Genomic DNA, 22,601 nt, shown 5'->3' on the forward strand with positions numbered 1-22,601 from the left:
CTGGTTCATTGATTGTTGCCAAGCCAAAACCATGGCTGACTCTCACATGTCTGGCTCCGTAAGAAGCTACAACAGCAGCTCTCCCACCAGCAGCGCTTGGAACATCACTGGCAGCGGCCCGTGGTTGTTGGCCTTCATGCTGACTGTCATCATCCTCATGACGGTCTGTGGCAACATGTTGCTTATCGCTGTGGTGTTTGCCCATCGCTCTTTGCGTTGCACCTCAAACTGCTTCCTGGTGTCTCTGTTCCTGTCTGACCTAATGGTGGCCCTGGTGGTCATGCCCCCAGCCATGCTCAATGTTCTGTGTGGGGCCTGGGTGCTGTGGCCTGCCTTTTGCCCCATTTGGCTCTGCTTTGACGTCATGTGCTGCAGCGCGTCCATCCTCAACCTGTGTGTGATCAGCCTGGACCGCTACCTCTTCATCATCTCACCGCTGCGCTACAAGCAGAGGATGACCCCACCTCGGGCGTTGCTCCTGGTAGGAGCTGCTTGGGGGTTGGCGGCATTGGCCTCCTTCCTGCCCATTGAGATGAAATGGCACAGCTTAGGCCGTTGGAGTGGAAACTCATCGGTTCCTGGTGTCAGCAGTAGCAACATCAGCTCTTACTCTGACACAGTGGACCCAGCAGCCTACTTTCAGCTGTCACCGTCAGGCCTCTCCTCCCAGTGCCGCCTGCGGGTCACACTGCCCTTTGCACTGGTAGCATCTGTACTCACCTTCTTTTTGCCCTCCAGTGCCATTTGCTTCACTTATTGTCGGATCCTCCTGGCAGCGCGGAGGCAGGCCAAGAGGGTCGCAGCGCTGAGCCACCCACCACACCCACATCCCTCTCTAGGGGAACCTTCTAGGCCTCCTTCACCTGGGGTTGCAGCAGGGCAAGCTCAGCAGGATGGAGATGACTGCAGTCACCAGGAACCTCCCGTGTCACAAAATGTACCGGTAGGCAAGGGCATACATTCTTTTAGGTGCTCACATGTGGCTCTTAACAATTTCTACGCAAAACTTAAATGCCTGATGAAAAATCTGCAATGATGCTAAAATAGTAGAATGGCCTTTCAGTAGAGCAGACGTTAATGAGAGTAGGAGTTGAAAAGGTTGATTCTGTGAGTGGAGCAGGTGGCACAAAGATAATAACCAAATTACAGTTGTCCATCTATTGTAAGTTTTCCAACATCACTTTTCCTTGACAAGTTTTACATAATACTTTTCATATTTATGTCTCATGCCGTTCCCCTAAACTGCCAATTATACTGTTGAAATCCACTCCTAAGTTCAATATCGTCTAAGTGCAGCAATTACAAACCTGAAGATGTTAATTTTATGGTTAATAATTAAATTCAAGAACGCTGCTTGAAAGCCTAACCGATATGCTTAATTGTAAAAGTACCTTGGAGCTGACCTAGTTTGGAGTTATATCTAAAAGTATGACTGACTTGGACCAAACTGTTTTTGTGTTTTGTGCAAACTACTTTGTGTTGAACAAAGTGGAAGTTTACAGCCTATCCAAACAGGCTATTCGGTAATAAATTTGTCTGCTGACATGGCATATACCTAAACTTAATTCATCATTATCAGGCTGTGAAAAAGAATCAGAAGAGGTGCAGTCTACTGTTATGCTGAGATTAGTGTATGATTTAGAGTTGAAAAATGTTTTGCTCTTCATTTATGGAAGAAAAGTGGAGATTTGGTGAAAGGGAAGAGGTGTAAAACCTACCCTGAAATCTTGGAGAGAAAAATACAGATAGTGTATCAGATGCGTTGCCTCTGTCTGTATCGGATCACAGACACATAGTCTGTCACATTTGCCTGCAGTAAAACCACACGCACAAACACATGCACACACACCAGAACAGTCAGTTGAAATTGTCAGGTGAATCGTAACCTCTTGACATTCAGTTTTCTGATTTTTCCCATTAAGTGGCTATAAAATCATCTCATTGAATCCTTCACCATACATATTCTGTATAAACTTGTTCCATCTCCACATAACAGCCAAGCGACCTTGACACTACGTGCAATATACAAAGCTTTTATAGATGCACCATTCCAGCAAATGGAAATATTCTAGATGTCTTGTGCATCGTTTTATACACAGCTCCTCCAAGATTAACATATTTGATCTTTTTTGAGAATTACAATTTCCACAGTGGTTGCACATCATAAGTATGTAATAACTGGGACATTTGTCAAACGTTTTTAAGATATTTTTGATATAAATATTCTTTAAGGAATGTAAAAAAATAAATAAATTAAAACATCAAATATTTGTTAGAATTTTAAAGGAATTGTTTTGGGAATATTGAGAAATGTGTTTTCTTGTTGAGAGCTGAAAAGACTAATACCACTCTTATGTTTGTGTGGTGTTTTTTGTAAGCCAACTTGAAAGTAAACATTCTGGATTATTGCAGAAAATAAGATCTGTGGCAAACAAGAATTTATGATACACGATAATCTTCACAAACGAAAACCACTTATATTATTTTTGAAGTGTAAATGAAATCGCCAGAGGTAAAAAGCAAACGTTAGGCTATAAACAAACTACACCACAGTCACATGACTTTAACATCACCACCACAATGAGGCTGTCAAATCATGTTTGGCATGATGACATTTGATAGTCTCATTCAGCCACTTATTAGCATCTGCCTTTTTTATGCAAATAAAAAGCTTCACAGTTCAGGAGCGGGGTATTTACTGACATATCTTATGTCCTAAAAATGTGTTAACCACTGACCTTATTCCAGGCATCTAACCAAAAAAAAGAAAGAAAGAAATTAAAAAACCTCATAGACTTCGAGTGAGGGAACCGGAAATGCAAACATGCCGACTTATTTCTGGATGTTAGGACTTGTTCCTGCAGAGAATTAGCTTAGCTTAGCAGAAAGACTTGAGGCAGGTGAGAAAAGGTAGTGTGGCTCTGGCACCAAAGAAATTGTGTTAGCACATGACTCCTTGTAAAATCAAACTTTGTCTACTTTACTTTTAAACAAATAATATATAAAGTGTTAATCAGTAAGCTTTAGAGGTGCTATAGGTGGATTGTGACCAAGCTAGGCTAGTTGTTTCTTCCTGTTCTCCCAGTCTTTGTGCTAAGCTAAGTGGATGCTTTCTCTTGCTTTGTATTTATGATGCAGATATATGGGTGATATTGACGTTCACATCCAACTCTCAGCAAGAAAACAAATAAGCGTATTTTTCAAAATGACAGATAATTCCTTTAATTTAGTTCATTAACTTGATTAAAACTGGACAGTTTCAAGCAAACCAATAACTAAAGAGGCAAAAAAGAATTACCATAATGCAGTTCATTTGTCAAAGTGGCCATGAAGAGGTACCTAGAAAAGCTTTTCCAATATACTAATGTAGGCATGGGAAATTTATTTTTGTGTATTTCTATATAGTTCTAGGACTGACTCTTTCTATTGTTCTCTACTGTCCACAGCCATCAGTGAACAGTGAGCGTGGTCTGGCTCACAGGCAGGGTCGGAGGGCACTGAAGGCCAGTCTGACACTGGGAGTCCTCCTGGGACTCTTTTTCAGCGCTTGGCTCCCCTTTTTCATCACCAACATGGCTCAGGTCAGTAGAGGGACCAGACACTACCTCTAACACAGATATGACACAAAAATGCAGTCAATCAAAATGAAAAACATGCATTAGATATTAACGTCCATCAGTTTGATGATGTCAGATACATAATCGAATGAGCTGGAGGGGCGAATAGTTTCAGTCTATCCAGGCTGCCTATACCTACACTGACAGCTGAGTGTTCTCTGATTTGTGACAATTAACCTCACCATTTAAAAAGTCTGAGGGTTATTTGTCTTTTTTTGGACTAGCTCTCTTATTCCATATATCTGGGTGATTCGGTGTTTTGTCAGTTCTCTCACAAATTTATGTGTGGTGGGCACCAAAACAGTGTGAAATTAATGCAAGAGAAAGAAAGAAGAAAGAAAAAAAAAACACTTGGATACCGGTCTATTTTTGTATTGGCCAGCCTTGGCGTCACAGCCTTGCCAAGCTATCCAACGAGGAAATAGATTGGCATTTCAGCTTCGTGCGGCTGACTCATTCCAAAACCCAGAAAACAACACACCACAGTAACGTTTATAATTGCCATTCTTTTTAGGTTGTTGATTTTGATTTGATTAGACTAATCACACACTTAGTGCTTACTGAGCAAACATTGTAGGCCATGAAAAACCTCGGCGAGAGTAAATGAATGTCAAAAAACAGCTTAATCTAAATTGGTAATGACACTTGTCCTGTTTCTCAAGCTTTCAATGATCCAGTCATTTTGATTTCCCATCTGTGCCCTCTCGCTTCTCCCCTGCATAACATAGAGCACAGAGACTTGACTGTGTCTGCGCGCTCCTTCCTTTTCACACCCAATGTGGTGTGTGAAACGCACCCCTCCTTTCTGTCCTATTCCCACCGCCTCCCTGTCTCATCTTGATAGTATTGGAAGCGCTCCTCTAACAGCTGTCTCCTCCTTCACTGTCCTCCTTTAAACCTAGTGGTTCTGCTCAAGATCTGTGTTTTTGACAGGCAGATGCAAATGTATTTAAGTTCTACTCAGAGAAAATTAGATGCTCATGTTGATAGAAACAAAGAATGATGGACAGCCTATCTGAGAAGTGAGAAAGAAAATCTGAAAAAAGAAATTATGTCCTTTTTTTATTATTAAAATTTTAAGACTCAGCTATTCCAAATTCATAGAGGCCCAGAAGGCACAGGAAAAGTAAATAAATACATGCTGAATTAATGGGCAATACATAAATACTATATATGTGTATATATATGTATTTTATGTTTATTTATTTTAGAGCAGTACCATAAATAACTTGTTTTTTCATTATTTCCTAGGAACACAGAATGTAAAAAGATTTAAAAAAAAAAATAAATAAATAAATAATTACATGGGCAATAAATTAGAAATAAATAAATGTGCACACTAAGCCAAAAATAAATACATATATATGCTGTCAAAAGGCATAGATCAATGAGTGGGCAATAATTTACAGTAAATTAAGCTTTCTTATTTGATGGAAGTTAATAAATAAATAAACGTGCACCATAAATTTAGAATTAATGAATATACATTTTGCAAAACAAAAAAGTTAAATAAATACATCAGTGGACAATAACCAAATAGATAAAAAGATCTGTCTGTACTTATTTCTTTATCTATTTAAATCTCTCTCTATATTATAATTAGAGGTGGCCTGTAAAGTTTTTATATGTACATTGTGTGTCCTTGAGGTTGGACAAATGCGTTGAATGCATTTCCTTCCTTATAAAACATTTGCATAGCCAGTGTTTTTGAATATTTTAAATTTTGCATATTTACATCTGATCTTCTCTCGCAAAAACATCGCTTCATAGTGCTGCTATGGGTCAAACACTCTTGAGGGGGATTTTAAAGGGCCATTGTGTAGAATTTAGGGATATATTGGCAGAAATGAAATCTAATATAATATGTATGTTGTTGTGTATAATCACCTAAAAATAAGAGTCGTCATGTTTTCGTTACCTCAGAATGAGCCGTCTACAATAGGAGTGGGTCCTTGTCCGCAGAGATCACCATGTTGCACCACCACCATGTTTCTACAGTTGCTCTGTATTTCTACAGAACTGACAAAAAAACACTGGCTATTGATACAGCCATTAATGTTTTCGTGTCAGCCACCATATTTAAAAGCCTCTCTGCAATGAGCAGCATCTGAGAACACTGATTTTGTGACGTGAAACAGCTTTACTCAGTGTCTTTACCAGTTTAAATCACTGAGTCTGTTTTTTTTGGGGGGTTTTTTTGAGTGAAAAAGATTCTGCTCACAGTAAAAACCTCCTGAACGTCTGGATCAGAAAAAGGGTGAGCACACATACAGTTATCAGAGAAAAAAAAAGGAAGGACAGATAGCAGGCTCTGGGCTAATGGCCCATCTGTGACGTGTCAAACGGTGTGGTAGAAACAGTGATTTGTACTGTGCAACTGCTTTCTTCAGTATTTTTACTAGTTTAAATCACCTAGTTTACTTGTTTTGGAAAGGAAGAAACATCTGCAGATATTTCGGCTCCTGGTAAAAACCCCTGAAAAATGAATACTTAAGGAATTCTAATTGGGAGAAATTTCAGCTGGTTGCAATCCACAATCCTCACCACTAGATGCCACTAAATCCCACTCTACATCTTACACATTGCTCCTTTAAGGTTATGAGACTATGTATTTAGTGCTTTTGTCTGTTCTCTGTATTTATTTTTCCTGATTTATTTCCTTTTTTTTCTGTAATTAATTTTACATTTTAGCATAAATTATTGTGATGCTTTAATGCCTGCAATACTTTCCACCGTCTTCATTCAGGCAGTGTGTGAGTGTGTCCCCCTCGCGCTCTTCGACGCCATCACCTGGCTGGGCTACTGCAACAGCACAATGAACCCCATCATCTACCCGCTGTTCATGAGAGACTTCAAGCGAGCTCTGGGAAAGCTCTTGCCCTGCTGTTCCTCGCAGTCACCCAGAAGACCCTCACCAGCGCTCTCCCTCTCTCTTCGCAACTCAGGAGAGCCCAACATCGCCAGCAGCCCCCCATCTCCCCTGGCCTCTGACCCCACGCACCCCCCTGCCACTGCTACGGATGCTGTCAACCTGCTAGATGCCGAGCACGCTGGCATCGAGTTGCCTCTGCTTCTGCCCAATCAGGTCGACACCCTGGATTGAACAGAAATTACAGGAATGATAATATGTTACGTCAGGGTTCATGGCAGGAAAGTGGTTCAAGACAAGTGCTGAGACTGATAACAATTCTTGGTTTTCTTACTGTCGGTAAAGAGACTTAGGCCTAAAAGGAAAAAAAGAAAATGTATTTATTTATTTTTTAATGTCACAGAAAAATATCCATGGACACAAATTCAGTAAGCTCCATCCGTGTTCTATTTTGAATTGTGTGTTTCTTTCCACTTATGAAATATGGTTGAGGAAACCAATATAAGTGCATTACTAAAACTTACAAGTCAGGGACTACTTCCAGTATTATCAGTGCCAGTATACAATATAACTACATCCTGAAACTCTATGGTAATAGCACTTCACATTGGCATGGGTGGAATAGAGGGAAAAAAAAGAAGGCCTTGAAGACGACACATTCGCTACATTGCCCCCAGCCTTATGGAAATTAAATTACTGTGATAATATCCATAGCAACCGGGCCAACGGATGAGAGGAAGAGAGATATCACCTGTTATATGGCATCCTCTACAACCTGCAAGTAATATTCACAGGTATTTGATCTCACAGTCACTTTAGAAAATAAATTATGACACTATTTACAGTTTGTAAAAAATCTACTTCATTTACAGTGTCCCTTATTGTTATTAAATTAATGCATTAGTCTAAAAACAACATTTCATGGTTACACAAAGCAGTTAATTCAGGGGATTTTTCACATGAGGCTGCCATATGTGTGCATTGACTCTTGAGCCGTCTCTGGTGTGTCAGTGTGCTGAGAGAGGAATGATTATTTTCTCCAACAAAGCTCAGATGCTAAAAAAACGTGACAGGACGAGATTTTACAAGGAAGCAGCTGGTCCCGTGACATGCTCTTTACAAGTTTGGCTGCCTTTGTTTGTGTGTGCGTGCTCTACAGCCCAGTGTGTATCATCCCAGCTCCACGATATGTGTTCATTATCAGGGTCAGCATCCGCTACATCGTCACAAGAGGCATTACAAGCGGACGCTGTGTCGTCATTAGTTGCAGTCTCCTCCGATGTAGGAGGTGAATTGTTCCTATCTGACTCTGTATCATTTAATGAGTCCAGCAGGTCTGAAATATCAGGGATATCCCAACCGTCACCCATCTCCTCTGTCTCTGCCACCTCTTTCACCTCTCCACATTCTCCCATATCAGTCTCAGCGTCCTCCGCGTGGCTTTGTGTCTCAGTCTCTTGTTGCTCATTGGGAGTTTGGTCAGGGGCCGTCCCCTTTGTGATCGTTACAGGCTGAGGAAGAGCAAAGGAGGCTCCTGGGACTTCTTTGGTAGGAACTCCTACTGCCACCAAGATGGTGTCCATCTGACGCATGTAATCCAAGTGACCTTTCACCTGGGAAGCAGAAACATGGTTTTACTGTCTCTGACTGAAAAAATGACACATATTACTTTGTAAATTATAGTGTATTATTTCAGTTTTCCTCTTTCTCACATCACATGACCAGGTATATAGTGTATGGTGCTTTAGGCCTTGTCCAGGTGTACACGGGTATATTTGAAAAAGGTACCATAGCTTATTCTATGCGTTTTGGTCTTTCATCCACATGCAAACTGCATTCTAGGTCACTAAAAACAGATCTTTTGTAAAACTGTGTCCAGGGTGAAGATTCACAGCATAATCACATCATATCATTGGGGTACAACACATGATGAAAGGCTCAATATCTGGTGCACTATCATAGAACATGGGGGACGATTAATTCAGTTCACCGAGGCTTCCACAGTCAGCCTTGGGTTGGAATATTTTTGTACAAAAATTAAAGATATGGGTGAGAATTACAATTCCGTAATTACTGAAAAAATCTGTAACAACAGACCATAAACAAATGCTTTCTATACGCAAAAGTTCTACTGTATTTCGGCTCCCATCCAAATTAGTGGGCCCAAAAGTTCTGTCAGGCCAGGCACACCCAAGGAAGCTAAAATGAGCTCACCCAAAGAGCACCTGAGCAGACACTGTCCATTTATTTCTAATGCTGTCTGCTGTAGATCTCCAACATCACAGCTCCAATCCCTTGACACTTCAATCTTGTTTTTGCATTTTCATTTGGACAAACATTTTTTATGACAGTGCTTGTTGGACAGATTTTTTTGTTGAGAATGATGGAGGAAAAGCCCCATTTTCAAAAAGACCCGTGTCTACCTGAACAAGGCCTCATGTCAAGTATCTTTTTACCGTTCTTTTTTACATGTTTGGTTGAGTGAAATGTACAACCTCTGATGCTTCACCTAGTTCTGTAAAGCATCAACTAGTTTTGTTGAGCCAGATGTAAAGTTTCATGTGGAATCACGTTGATTTGCAGGGTGATAGAAAGGCATTGCTGTAAACTGAAACAGACCAGCAGGGGCCTTATTTTATCTTTTTATTTGATTTAAGCAATACAGCTGTCTCTTTTAAAGTGCTAATAAAATTCTGTATTTATTAATATTGCATCACTTAGTTGAAGACACCTTTTATTATTTCACAGACTCTGATCTAACAACAAATGAGACAATTTTAAGGTAAAAAGTGTCCGTTTGAAGTGACTGCTGCATGTGGTTTTTCTTGAAAGGTGAAAACCTTGAAATGTTAAATTATCTTCAGCTCATATGTACTTGAAAACTATTCATAGAAGAAACTTCAGCAGGTCTCATTTAAAAAGAAGCTCTGACTCACCACGGAGGAAAGATCCACATTGATAATACGCCGATCCTGGATGTTGATTGGCTGTAGCCCAGCAACACACATTTGTGCGGCTGAACTTCGGTACAAGAACCCCAGGAGCCAGTCCCCTCTGATAGGTGGAGAGTTCAGAAAGTCATTTATTCATAAAATTCTTCACAAATCCTGCTGTCAGGACAGTCGTTTCTGAGTCCACAAACATTAAACCTCAAACATAAAACGTCTAAAAAATTAGTTTATCAAAACAATAAAGCAACTGTAAGCTTTAAAAATGCAGATGTTACATGCATACTGATGGGTAGAGCTCTGTTAGATTACCTGCAGTAGCCGTTTACGATTTTTCCAGCCACCACCCTGGTCATTCTCTCCCAGGCCTTTTCAGAGCCGTCCACAGGGGCCCCCAAGAGGACTACGTCCTCCACTACTCCTTCACAACCTGAAGAATCACAACGACACAAGACTCAACTAGCTTGTCAGAACAATGTAAAAGAAAAACAATGGAAGATGAGTAACCAAATTACATTAACTGCTAATCGATTAAAAACAGTATAACCACACACACTAAGAAAAAAGGATGAGGGCTGAGCATTTGCTTCTGAGGAGCCCTTATCCAAGAAAGGGTTCTTCCAAGGATTGTTAGAAGCACAGGTGTTGAAAAGATCCTCACCCTTGATTATTCAATTGTTTGCCCATGTTTCAAAGGGTATTTTTGAATTTGGATGTTAGGTGTGGGAATCACCACAGGGCCCATGATATGATATTATCAAGATGCGAGTCATGATACAAGATTATTATTAAGATTTTAAATGTGTTGAAATATGCTGAGTATTGGGATAAAATATACTGCAATATATCGTGAAATAGTACCTTTTTGCAACTGCCAATTATTTCCCCAAAGGAAAACATCATCAACATCTGTTTTATTTAATAAGATAAAGTTTTCAGTCTGTTAATCTCATTTCTGTCATTTTTAATGTAGTAAAAATGTATCCAGTGGACTGAAAAAGCAATTGATTATATTATTCTAGTAAGCTACCAAAGTTTTGAAAATTGAACTGAAGTATTACAAGTACTGAAATTTTGGCTTGTAATATCTATATTTATATAATAAAAGAATTAATACCTGGTCCGTCATATGCCAATGTCCGCACTGACCCTATTCAGATGTGCGCGTGCAGCCCATTTTTTGTGACCGTGCAACTGTGCGCATACTCAGCGCATCAACTGTGCATGCTCCAATCTCGTTTCACACTCAAGTCCCATCCAGGCCAGTCACAGCTGCCTCACCACAGTGAAGTTAGCTTTAAGTTGGATATTGGACAGACATTCACTCAAGACTCAGCAGCATCTTTTCAGTTTAGTTTTCACCCAATGTCAGCAGTAGGAGGGCGGTTAGCTTACCTCCTAGCCCTTCTGTTTAACTGCTGGGGGGTGACGCGGCCCATCAGCTGTGCTTAAAATAGAACCACATGCGCGTCTGTGTGACCACAACTGTCTGCCGACATTCAGTGCGGAAAGTATGTTCGGGCCTCAACCCTTTATAGCTCTAATGAGCACCTTTATTTCTAAAAGTGACATTTAAATGCTTATCATTTAGGGCCGTCATCACAACATTTCTATTCTGTCTCTTCAGTGACTTAGCAGAAAAGATGAGGATTAGTTTGGCTTTTTAAAGTCATGACTTTAACCCACCGAAGTCTCACATGGAAGATAGACAGTGAGTGCTGCTGAAAGTTGCTCATACCTTGGTCATTGGCAAGCTCCTGTAAACAGTAGTAGATAACTCTGGCCCCAAGACTGAAACCTATGAGGCTGACGGGCCGCTTCCCCTTCAAACACAGAAAGAAAGAGATAAGATGCACAATTCTGATGTAGCTTTCAAAATTATTTTTATCTGAGCATAAGGCCATATTTTAGGTTAATAAATACAGCATTTCATTTAAAGATTTGTTTAATATTCTAGGAGTACATTCAAAGGAACAACAAGTAGAAATATCATGGTGGAAGTTAAAGTAATGCAATTAATAATGTGTACACAGAATATACAGCTATCCCTTTAAGAATGCCAGCTGACACAATACTGTGGTGCACTATGGTAAAGTGTGCCTTAACAGAGGTTAAGAGGTGGAACGATACCTGCTGTCTGCTTCTTAAAACCTGTGCCAGGTGTTTCCCCACCTCAGCTGAGCGGTTCAGACAAACACACCAGGGGTGGTCAATGACACTGGCTGCTGCCAGCAAAGACGCAGGCCACGTCAGAGCCGCCACGATGCCTGGACAGTATGATAGTGTAAAAGACACCAATGCAGTACAATCAAAGGTCAATGTTTAGATTTAGGATTGTTAAACAGAAATCAAGCCATTACCAGCAATCAACCCAATAACCCAAAAGTATTACCTTTTTACATTCCATATTACACCCCAAATGTGGAGTTATAACAAGCACAAACACTCTTGTTTCCAAATTAAGATAATTTCATAGACTAAATGGTTCCAGCATGACCGTCCTCCTACCTGAGAGCACGGTGTACTTGAGCGCCTCCTGGGCCACTATGCTGACCAGCCCATCCAACAGAGAGGCCATGGCTGAGCCCAGATCTTTGAGGAAACGCGACTCCCACACCAGGCAATATTGTTCCCCGCACTCGCCCAGGCTGCACCACGGGGCCTGGAACGAACCTGGAAGACAGCAATTGTGCATTTACATCAGGAGACGACTAAGCAGCACTTGTTGGTTAAGTGCTTTTTTTTAGTCATTGTATGTGAAGGGGGCACTAAGCTTGAAACTAAGTGTGTTTTTTAGTGGGGGAAGAGAGCTGCATCGTTTTATGTAAAAGCAAAACTTAAGTGGTTTGTTTGCATCATCTCAGGTGGGCACTCTCCTGTAGTTTTGGAACATTATGTGCAGGACTGTTGCCCAGCAATCCCATCGATGTTCTTTTCATCTCTTTAATATTCATATTCCTCCTTGTTTTTAGCCGCGTAACTACTTCAACACTGTTCAACATAGAAACTTAATTTAAGCTTTAAACTCTTCAGGACATAATCAGAATTATTGTTAATATTATCTTTCATACTTTTCAAAATATTTGACATTTTTCAGGATTCTTTCCCCCCCCTATTCAAATGAATTTACAGAATGTTCTATGTAGTAAAAACAGCTATTTAATTATTTGCTCTGATTTCATCACTCACACTGTATATGTCCAGCATAGTTGATGGTTATACTCAATTGTTATGATGCCATAATTTCTAAAGATTTATAAAATATCAAAAACAATGGACCCCATTCAGAAACATCTTCCTAAGTTTTTTATTAAATTGGTTCTTTAGAAAGGTCCTATGAAAAGTCTATGTCAGATTAATGATGTGTTCTTATAATGATAAATCCCACTGTCCTCGGAAGTCTTAGTTAGCATAGGTAAACACCTCACAAGACCCCATAAAAGGGCATGACGACTGCAGGACCGTTTGCACACAAAAAACTGAAGAAGAAAAAGGTAAGAGAATGCCCAACCAAAGCTTAAAGAGTGGAGCACCAGACTCCTAAATAAGATAAAAAAAAAAAAAAACTTATGTCATATTTAGTGGCATCAGAAGTGGATATGAAATAACACAAAAAAGTGCATTAATCAACAATCTGAGCCACAAACCTTATGCATTTCAGAAGCACAATTGTCAGGAGTGAGGACAGAGACAAGCACTGTGGCACTCACCAAGAAGTGTGTTTGTGTGATTAGAGATAGCCAGAGAGAGAGAGAAGGTGAAGGTGGACTCATGCAATGTACTGTAAGTTAATAATACTTACTCGGAACACTGCTTTGTCACTTTTTGTCCTGCCAGCCCGAACCAGTGATATTTTCTAACATGAACAATCACTAGTTATTAAATGGCATAGCTCCCATTAATATAACGGATATGAACTTAAGTGTTAGTGTAGTGTTTATTTTAAAAGGCCATAATGCTTTTTGTAAGATACTCAAAATCATTAATAAAAATACTCTAAATTATAAAAATGCTCGTTATACAAATCCTATAATGCTGTACAACTCACAGTTTAAGAACACGCAATATCCAATTATTCAGCACAAACATGTCAATACTTAATGTGCGTCAGAGTGTCCTTCAGTTTGTGTAGATTCTGTTCTTATCTGAGAACAAATCCTAAATAAGAACACACTGGTAAATGTCAGAACCTTTGTGAATTCTGTGTAAGTGGATTTTAAGAGGAAAGGGTCTTCAGAATAGTTGGTGAACGGCCCGTTTCTATCTGATTACTTAAAAAATGCTCTCAATTTATCTTACAAAAAAAGAGTACTATACCATGATAGAGGATTTACCTCTATCGCCTAATCTCATCTAATCATATAAGCACTTGTAGTGAGACAGCAGAAGCCATACTTACTGTATTTACCACTGCAGAGCCAACCTGTCACTGCGATGGTCAGATGAAGATGCTTTCCCGAGTTCAGTGGCAGGAATTGAAATTCCTCTATCGCTCCGACACACTTTTTCATCTTATAGCCTGGAAAGACAATGTATGAAAATGACACACAGGTGAAAAAAGTCAAAATCAAAAAGAAGATGAGAAAAGCTGCAGATATGAAAATTAGGGAACACAGCACATTTGTATTTATCAAGTTCAGTCAAACTTCTAAAGACCATAACTTCTTTTCACACAATCATGTGTCTTCCAAAGTTCTTACCAGTCAATCCAGCCCCTGCTGCTCCAAACAGAGACGCCATGATAGCAATGCCAGTAGCTGAACCCAGAGCCGCAGCCCCTCCAGCCCCCAGCACAGCACTGGCCCCTGCTGCCACCAAGGGGGCTGCCAGCCCACCTGTCACACCTGGCAAAGACATACAGAGTGCAGTCAGTACAGCAAGAAGCCAGTGTGTGTAGGGTGAAGCCTTTCAGAGAAAAGTTAAGGGTACAGAAGGAAAAATACATCTCTTGAAACTGATGCAAGATGCAGTCTTCATGCATTATTCTGATTTAATATTTTGTCTTCTCAAGCTGGAACAATTTATCAATTAGATGTTGACAAATAAATTAATCCCCAATTAATCTGATATTCGATTAACAGGATTAAAAATAAAAATGAAAAAGATTCTCTGATTCCATCTTCTTCAGTATAGATATTGTCCGGTTTCTTTACTTCTCTATGACAGTAAACTGAAAATCTTTAGGTTTTGGACAAAACAAGAAATTTAAGAACATTATCTTTGGCTTTGGGAAACACTAATTAATATTGTTCACCATTGTCTGAAATTGGAGAAAATAGTCAACAGATTAATCAACAACAAAAATAATCATTAGTTGGAGCCCTACTTAACACTCTATGGTGATTTAATTATTCGTTGATTAGCTTATCAGTTTTATTCTACAGTCCCTTTCATGAAGGACTAGTATACCCAGGGGACCTCATGTGTTTTTTTCTTAAATAAGCAGAACCAGTTCTGCCACACGTTGGCACTTCTCATCCATCATGTAATCTTTTGAAGTTTCGCTCTTCTAATGGATTTTACATGCTCTTTCTGCAACTGGGTCTCCATGCTGTGTGGCGAGATGAGCCTCATACACCCAAAATGCTGTTAAAACTTTATTTATAGGCCTAATTGCCAGTGCAGCCTCCATAATTCTTAATCAGGACAGATGCAGAAAAAAGGTACAGAGCAGTGACAGATGGGACCACTAAAATTTTGGAGTGGCACACCAAAACCAAAAGCCTTAACTGAATTTTTCCACAACTATCCTGTTTTTAACATGTTATGCATCTATACATGTTAGGCAATCCACTGTTCTTTAAATACACTGGTTGTTCTTTTCCTTAAAAAGACAAATATACAGATTTAATTTGAAGCAATTGTATCAGGTTGCCATGGCCCGCTCTGGGTGTGCCACAGTCACAGAGAACACAAAAAACTTAAATATGACCCCAAATCACTGAGACGCTGTTTTCAACAGGACTACTATCATCACATGACCTCTGTGTTTGAAAAAAAATATGGTGGATAGTTGGGATTTTTTACCTGACAAATTAAATATACGGAGAATCTGCACACGACTGAGATCACAAATGACCTCTGCAATTATTACTAGAGGTCCCCAGGTAATACCAGTCCCGTTTGAATAGAGCTGATGTGTTTACATAAGATGACCGGATGTTTCAAATCTCCATTTTTTAAGTTTTCAAAAGCACTAGAAGCAGGAATATTCACCAATGACAGTCCCTCCGCCCACGGTGGCGAGTCCAATGAGGAGGTAGCGTCGTAACTTTCGTCCTCTTTCTCTCCTCCGCCGCCGAGAGGACTCCTCTCTGATGGAAGCAGAGTCAGACAGATCATCCGTATTATTATTCAATATTCATGGGCTCCAAAAATAAAAATGTCAAATGACTCGTCGAGTGCGTTCAACACGACATCTTGAAAACAATGAGCTGCTTGTTTATGCCACACGACTACTTTCACGCTGTCTTTTTTGGATTCAAGTGTGACTGCCATGTACAGTGTTTGTGTTGTTTAAACGCTCTGATACACATGAAATTCAGTCAACAAGTAAAACAAAGACAGAACATATTAACATGAAGTATTTTAAATTAATGGAGGCACCATGTAAATGTAGCAACTGACTCGATCAAATCATCCATCTTTCCATCAGAACAGAACTTACTCGCTCTCCTCCCCTCCTTCTCTCAGCCTCTCTCCCAGTGTTTCCTCAAACTCCTCCAGCTGTTGTGGAAGGACTCGTAGCAGACAGCTGACATGGCGGATGAGAACCCTCGATCTGGCATCATACTGGCCTAAGTACATGACAGAGCATAAAGTTTTAACATAATGTTTTTTATATAAATTTACACCGACTTGAAGTAGTTGTAGTCATTAATTTATCAAAGGATTCTTACCATCTTTGACAGAAAAAGACACCAGATCCTGCAAAACAAAGTGAAAGCTGATTATAATTTGTTGGTTTGTAGAAATCTAGGCACAAAATTAGTCAAATTTAATTTGATTGTTTTTAAAAAATATGAATAAAATAACTGTCCTGCTAGCAGGGTTAGTTGTGAAACAGCCACATCAAACCATGAAATGAACTTGACTGTAAACATTAAGGGAAATGAAATCATGTATGACCTTGAGTAGATTTGATGACACACATTCTATGTAGATGTTTTAATTTATGAATAATTTGCTCCTCCAGTTCTTTCTACTCTAATTCATATAATTTTTTTTTACTAAATTTATCTTTGACTCAGTGTGTCTGTAGTTATTTCTAGTATACATTTCTATCTAATGTGTTCTTCCGTTGCACTAATTTGCAGTATAACAATCCATATGCTCTTATTCTTCTAGTCTACTTCTTTTTTTGCCACATTTATATTTGCAAAAATCCAATGTCCCACAGGGGGCATAAAAGTTTAATGTCACTGCATCCTCTATAGGAGAGACCCACACCTGTATGATGGGGGTGGCCCCAGAAGCGAGCAGTGGTTCGGCATTTAAGATGGAGAGGAAGGTGTCGGAGCCTTCAAAGCCCAGCCCTGACAGGAAAGCTCCCATTACCGGCATCACCGACTCATCCAGGTCCAGCAGGCGGACCAAGCCCTGCAGATACTGCTCCCGGAAAGCACTGAGGAACACACAACAGCTCATGTCCTTGGGTTCACAGTTTAGTTAAAAAGCTATTGATGTACATGGATATTCACAAGTGGGGAAAGAAAAAGCAGCCATCAGAAATGCTTCATTTGTGCATAAATAAATAAATACATGCATAAATAAAAGACCAGCCCTCATGACTTCTCTGAGGATCTAATTGCCTACTTCTGCTCAGTTTTCTTACAAACTCAATATCAAACTTTTAGAAATTTCTGCATGTATGAGACCACGACAGACTAGGTACAATTCCTCTCTGAGCCACTTATATTTCAGCTTGGTGTATGACCACATGCACAACTGCACATGCAAGTCCAAATTTGATTTTATGGTTTTTATTATTATGGAGGGCCAAGGTTAATTTACCTAGATACATATGCAACAAAAATTTCAAATTCAAATTGAAGATGTATTCAGGACCACTGTCCCCTATCTTACCCCTTAAATAATATGCTGGGTGAAATAGGAAATAGGGTGGCAGGTTTTTATCTGACTAGAAAAAACTGAAGCACACACTCCTCAACACAATGACTACATTAGCAGATATTAGCAGGAAGGACACAGAGTGTCATGATGACATTATCCTTCATAGCTCTGTTACCTGTTTTCAGGTCCAGTAAACAACTGGCCCAGAGAAACACCACACAGGGCAGCATAGGCAAACCTGCCCTGTTCAGTCAGCTGTCTGCAGATGATTTCCTCTGGGTTGGGGTCACGTGAGCCATCTTGTGTTGTTCCTGCTCCCCCTGGGTCTAAATGGACAAAGCTCAATTATTAACTTGAAGGTAGTGGTGTGTTCCAGATCATAAAAGAAACCAAATACAACTGATACATTCAGAAATGTTAGAGTCACTAACAATCATGAGTAAAACATCAAAAGAAATGGTATTGCACTTCAGGGTACACAATGTAAACATCTTTTAAACGCTGTTTGGTGAATCATACCCATGCCGAATTTACCCCAATGGTTGATAAGAGGTCTTGTGACATATCAGATATGTTAATGTCACATTATGTGGAATGTAGCATTACACTGCCTGATTTGTGAGTGTAGTTTGGTTTGACGTTTCGTTCTTGTCTTGCAAATAGCTACACGGAACTAGGTTACACAGAGTCTAACTTTGTGCTTTTCATCATGTCTCTCATGAACTGACCTGAATTCAACATACAGAGGCTGCTCAAGTGTGACCTACATCATTTTTAACATACTTTATAGCTATATCTTAAAATAAAGCCAGTGTAACTTAAACCAGTGAATTTTAACAACACATATTTACGTTAGCTGAAAACAGCTGGCTGAGAGTGACCACCGTGCTGCCACAGCCAGTTAACTAGCTAACGGTTCACTGCTAACTTTTGATAACGGCGTTAATTTTAATTTCTTACTCTACTGCCGCACCGGAGGAAATAATAAACAGATAATAAGTGGTACCTGGAGCAATATTTGTGTCCGTATTGCTCTGTTTTTCCTCCATGGCCACAGATATGTCAACTCTGTACACTAAACTTTTGTTGCCTTCACTTGATCCCCCTGAGCTCTGACATCTGACAATCCCACGTTAATACGACACTGTCACGTTCAAACAATTTCGATGGTAAATAGGCTTATTACCTTAACCACCAAGGCAACAAAACAATTTTTGAAGATCGTTTTATGCTCCATGTGAACCCACACAGAGCTAATTTGTGTTGGATTGATCAAATGAAAAGGAGAATTGCATAAACACGTTTGATGATATATTTATGTTACTTTGGGGAACCCGTTGCATACATCACTCGGTGATAGCACGGCTCCAACATACAGCTTTCTGTGTCACAATTAAAACGTTTAATAAGTCATTCACATGGTTGATTACATTATAATTCTCATATTTTCGACTGTGCCTGAAGCCATCATTTGTTTGCAACTACTCAGTGACGTAACTTCCACGTACGCTTAGAACGGGCCAGGGGTCTGTTCAGGACCGACACGTTTTGGAAAGTTTTTGTCAGAGAAATTGAATTACACACCATTAGGTCAGGAATGGGCAGTTACAGTATGTGTCACTTTACTATACTGATTAACACTGTTTTACACAGAAGGGCGGGTGACAAGTGAAACACTTTTAGTGAAGCAAGAGCCAAAATCAGAGTTAGTACAACTGCTGGCCAGCAGGTGTAAGTGTAACATTTAGTTTCTCTCCACTTATCCCTTTTCTGCAGTTCGGTCTCCACAACACTGAATATAGCACTTACTATTGTTGATCATTTAAGTTAGGTTAGCTAAGTGGTTATTCTTTTCATAATGCAGATTATCTTGAAATGTGGCAGAATCCCCTGTCAAATTGAACCGAATGAATAATAAGCCTTTTGTAATTTGTCTGCCTTCTATTCACACATATTTCAATTTGTCCAGAGTTGTTCCAAGGTCTGTGTATGACTGTCTCTCTGTCTGTGTGCCATCAGCAAAATGCTTTCTCTCAGATGCTCGGTGGTAGTACATCAGAATGAGGACGGTTGCCTGCCAACCAGCTTCAAGGGCATGGTCACGGATGCACACTGGAATAATTTGATAAGATGTGGCCAATGGCTAAGAATGCAACAGACAACGCCATTGTTCAATGGTGTGTGTTAATACGTGGGTTTTAATAGTGGCAGGGTCACAAGCATAAAGAGAGAAGAGCAAGAGACACTTGACAATAGATCAAGGCCAATGCATTTGGACAAAATGTTTATGTGCAAGGGAGTTGTGCCCTATGAGTCATACTCCTGTATGACTCAAACTGAAGGCGTAGTATAGTATAGTATGATAAAGTGTAGTGCAGTAGTATAGTATATAGTACTATGGTAGTATAGTATAGTATAGTATAGTATAGTATAGTATAGTATAGTATAGTATGGGTAGTATAATATGACAAGAATAATATAGTATTGTACAGAGTAAGCCTATGAATAGTATATTTTAGTACAGTACAGTATGATATAAAAAGTATTATATAGTAAAGTAAAAGTATGGTAAGGTGTAGTATAGTATGTATAGTATTGTACAACATAGTATTGTATGTGGAGTACAGAAAATTATAGTGCAATACGTGGAGTATAGTCAAGTATAGTGCTGTATGTGGAGTAAATTAAAGTACAGTTCAATATGTGGAGTATAGTTAAGTACAGTGCATTATGTGGAGCATAGTAAAGTATAGTGCAAAATTTGAAGCATATTCAAGTACAGTGCAATGTGTAGAGTATAGAAAAGTATAGTACACAATGCGGAGTATAGTAATGTATAGTGCTATAAGTGAAGTATAGTAAGGTATAGTGCAATATGTGGAGTAGACCTATTGTAAATTACTGTGCAATATGTGGAGTATAGTTAAGTGCAGTGCTATATATGGAGTAAATTAATGTACAGTTCAATATGTGGAGTATAGCAATGTATAGTGCAATATGTGGTGCATAGTTAAGTATAGTGCAATATGTGGAGTATATTCAAGTACAGTGCAATATGTGGACTATAGTAAGGTATAGTGCAATATATGGAGTAAAGTATAGTACAATATGAGGAGTATAGAAAAGTATAGTGCTATACGTGGAGTATAAAAAAGTATAGTACAACACGTGGAGTATAGTAAGGTATAGTGCAATATGTGGAGTATAGTAATGTATAGTACAATATGTGGAGTATGGTAACGTATGGTGCAATATGTGGAGTATAATAAGTATAGTGCAATATGTGGAGTATAATAAGTATAGTGCAATATGTGGAGTAAAGTAAAGTATCATGCCATGTGTAGAGTATAGTAAATTATAGTACAACATGTGGAGTATAGTAAAGTATGGTGCAATATGTGGAGTAAAGAAGAGTATAGTGCTATATGTGGAGTAAACAAAAGTATAGTGCTATATGTGGAGTAGTAAAGTATGGTGTAATATGTGAAGTGTTGTAAGGTATAGTACAATATGTGGAGTATAGTAAGGTATAGTACAATATGTGTAGTAAGGTAAAGTATAGTGCCATATTTGGAGTATAGTAAAGTATGGTTTAAAAAACAGGACAGAAAAAGGAAATAAAAGCAAAACTGACAATAATGTTATCATCCAAGAGTGTGGATTAAGTGTATTTTTTAAACACAGTCTGATTCAAAGCATGTCAATGTCTCCTTTATTTACTCTTTATTTTCTTGTACTTTACTCATCGCCTTTTCATAATTCACTCTCTGATCACTGTTGTGTTGATCTCTGACCTTCTCTTTGGTATTTTTAGACTGTTTTAGTTGCTCCTTTCCCACTCCCCTCCCATTTGCTTCATCAGCTCCAATTTACTGTATATACTTGGCACCGCTCTCACCTCCTCTCTTGTTTTCCAGCCTGAATTCTGTTCAGTGACAGGAGAGCAAGGCAAACACCGGAAAAGTGCACAAGGGCGGATGAAACTTCCAACAGGTCTTCGTGTGGAGGAACTGTTAGTACAGCGTGGGTACTTTGTCAAAATAATATCCTGGCCTTGTCACAGTGGAATCTCTAAACACGTGTGCTGTAGTTGTCTGTCTCTCAAAGGCATCCTGTTTATACAGCCTACTGAACCGTCTCTAGTGTATTATAAACAAGACTTTATATGTAGCAAAGCCGCAGCTTGATAACAAATGATGTACAACAGAGCATCTTTATTTGGGATGTCTTTATTGCATAGTATAAAAAATGATTACTGCATTAAACAAAGCAAGTGCAACATATACAGCTAACTACTGATGGTATAATGATAAGAGGCAATGTGAGAGAGGAATTGATGGATAGGACCATATGAGTTCTCTGTTTACAGACTTGACCTTGAGCTTGCCTAGACTTGTAATCAGGGAAAAACACTGTGACTTTGAAAACCTTGAGTACTGAAAAGCAGTGATAGAAAAGATAATATGAAGTGAGCTCATGCTGTACCTTACATAAAATTCAGGGTATTTGTACACCTGTTCTCAACATCCTTGGCAAACAGTGCTTACACTTCTGCTGTTACCAATGCATTAGCTTTAGTTTCTGTAGCTATGGTGACAGTTTCTACAATTCGAAATGTCTTGAAATGCATTTTTTACTATTAACTAGTGTTTTGCACCACTAAATATTTCACTGGCATAAAATAAATCTTTGCATTGCAACTGCAATTTCTCAATTAATCTTTTAGACAATTGTAAGTAATTATCAGGACCTATTGTAATAATCATTAATTTCAGCCATTTTCAAGCAAAAATGTCACAAGATTCACTGGTTTCAGCTTCTCAAGTGTGAAAATGTGATGCTTTTCATTGTTTCATATGATAATAGACGTAATATCTTTGGGGGTTTGGACTGTTGGTAAGTCAGAACAAGCAAGACAAAGATGTCCCTTTGGGGTCCAGGGATTTGTGGTTGGAGTTTTTTTCTTTTTTTTTTTTTTTACAAATCGTAGACTCAATGATTTATCAGTAATGAAAATAACAGTTTGTTGCAGCCCTATCTTTAATGTTATTATATTTATATATAAATTATATAACTCATAGTTATAAGTTCCTT

At 39.1% G+C, this 22,601-nt stretch overlaps 2 protein-coding genes across 2 annotated transcripts; one reads left to right on the forward strand and one right to left on the reverse strand.

The window, feature by feature from the left end:
• Positions 1-31: 31 nt before the first annotated feature.
• Positions 32-6,744, forward strand: htr6 (5-hydroxytryptamine (serotonin) receptor 6). The gene is made up of 3 exons (XM_050065561.1): positions 32-943; positions 3,447-3,581; positions 6,364-6,744. The coding sequence occupies exons 1-3, from the start codon at positions 32-34 to the stop codon at positions 6,718-6,720; spliced, it is 1,404 nt and encodes a 467-aa protein (XP_049921518.1). The 3' UTR covers positions 6,721-6,744.
• Positions 6,745-6,848: 104 nt separating this feature from the next.
• tmco4 (transmembrane and coiled-coil domains 4) lies at positions 6,849-18,633 on the reverse strand. The gene is given in 15 exon segments (XM_050065560.1): positions 6,849-7,623; positions 7,626-8,099; positions 9,423-9,540; positions 9,747-9,864; positions 11,173-11,257; positions 11,565-11,701; positions 11,943-12,107; positions 13,834-13,953; positions 14,135-14,278; positions 15,651-15,748; positions 16,102-16,231; positions 16,334-16,361; positions 16,884-17,058; positions 17,683-17,833; positions 18,514-18,633. Coding segments are annotated over 15 exon segments (2,007 nt in total). The 5' UTR covers positions 18,557-18,633; the 3' UTR covers positions 6,849-7,602.
• Positions 18,634-22,601: the final 3,968 nt, after the last annotated feature.

This window comes from Epinephelus moara, chromosome 16 (genome assembly GCF_006386435.1).
Source record: "Epinephelus moara isolate mb chromosome 16, YSFRI_EMoa_1.0, whole genome shotgun sequence".
In the NCBI taxonomy this organism is placed as follows: Eukaryota; Metazoa; Chordata; class Actinopteri; order Perciformes; family Serranidae; genus Epinephelus; species Epinephelus moara.

Excerpts from the sequence above, each read along its gene's own strand:
- htr6 (XM_050065561.1), top strand. The coding sequence starts at position 32 with ATGGCTGACTCTCACATGTCTGGCTCCGTAAGAAGCTACAACAGCAGC. Across the intron at positions 944-3,446 it reads CCGTGTCACAAAATGTACCG|CCATCAGTGAACAGTGAGCG; the intron begins GTAGGCAAGGGC and ends TACTGTCCACAG. Across the intron at positions 3,582-6,363 it reads TCATCACCAACATGGCTCAG|GCAGTGTGTGAGTGTGTCCC; the intron begins GTCAGTAGAGGG and ends GTCTTCATTCAG.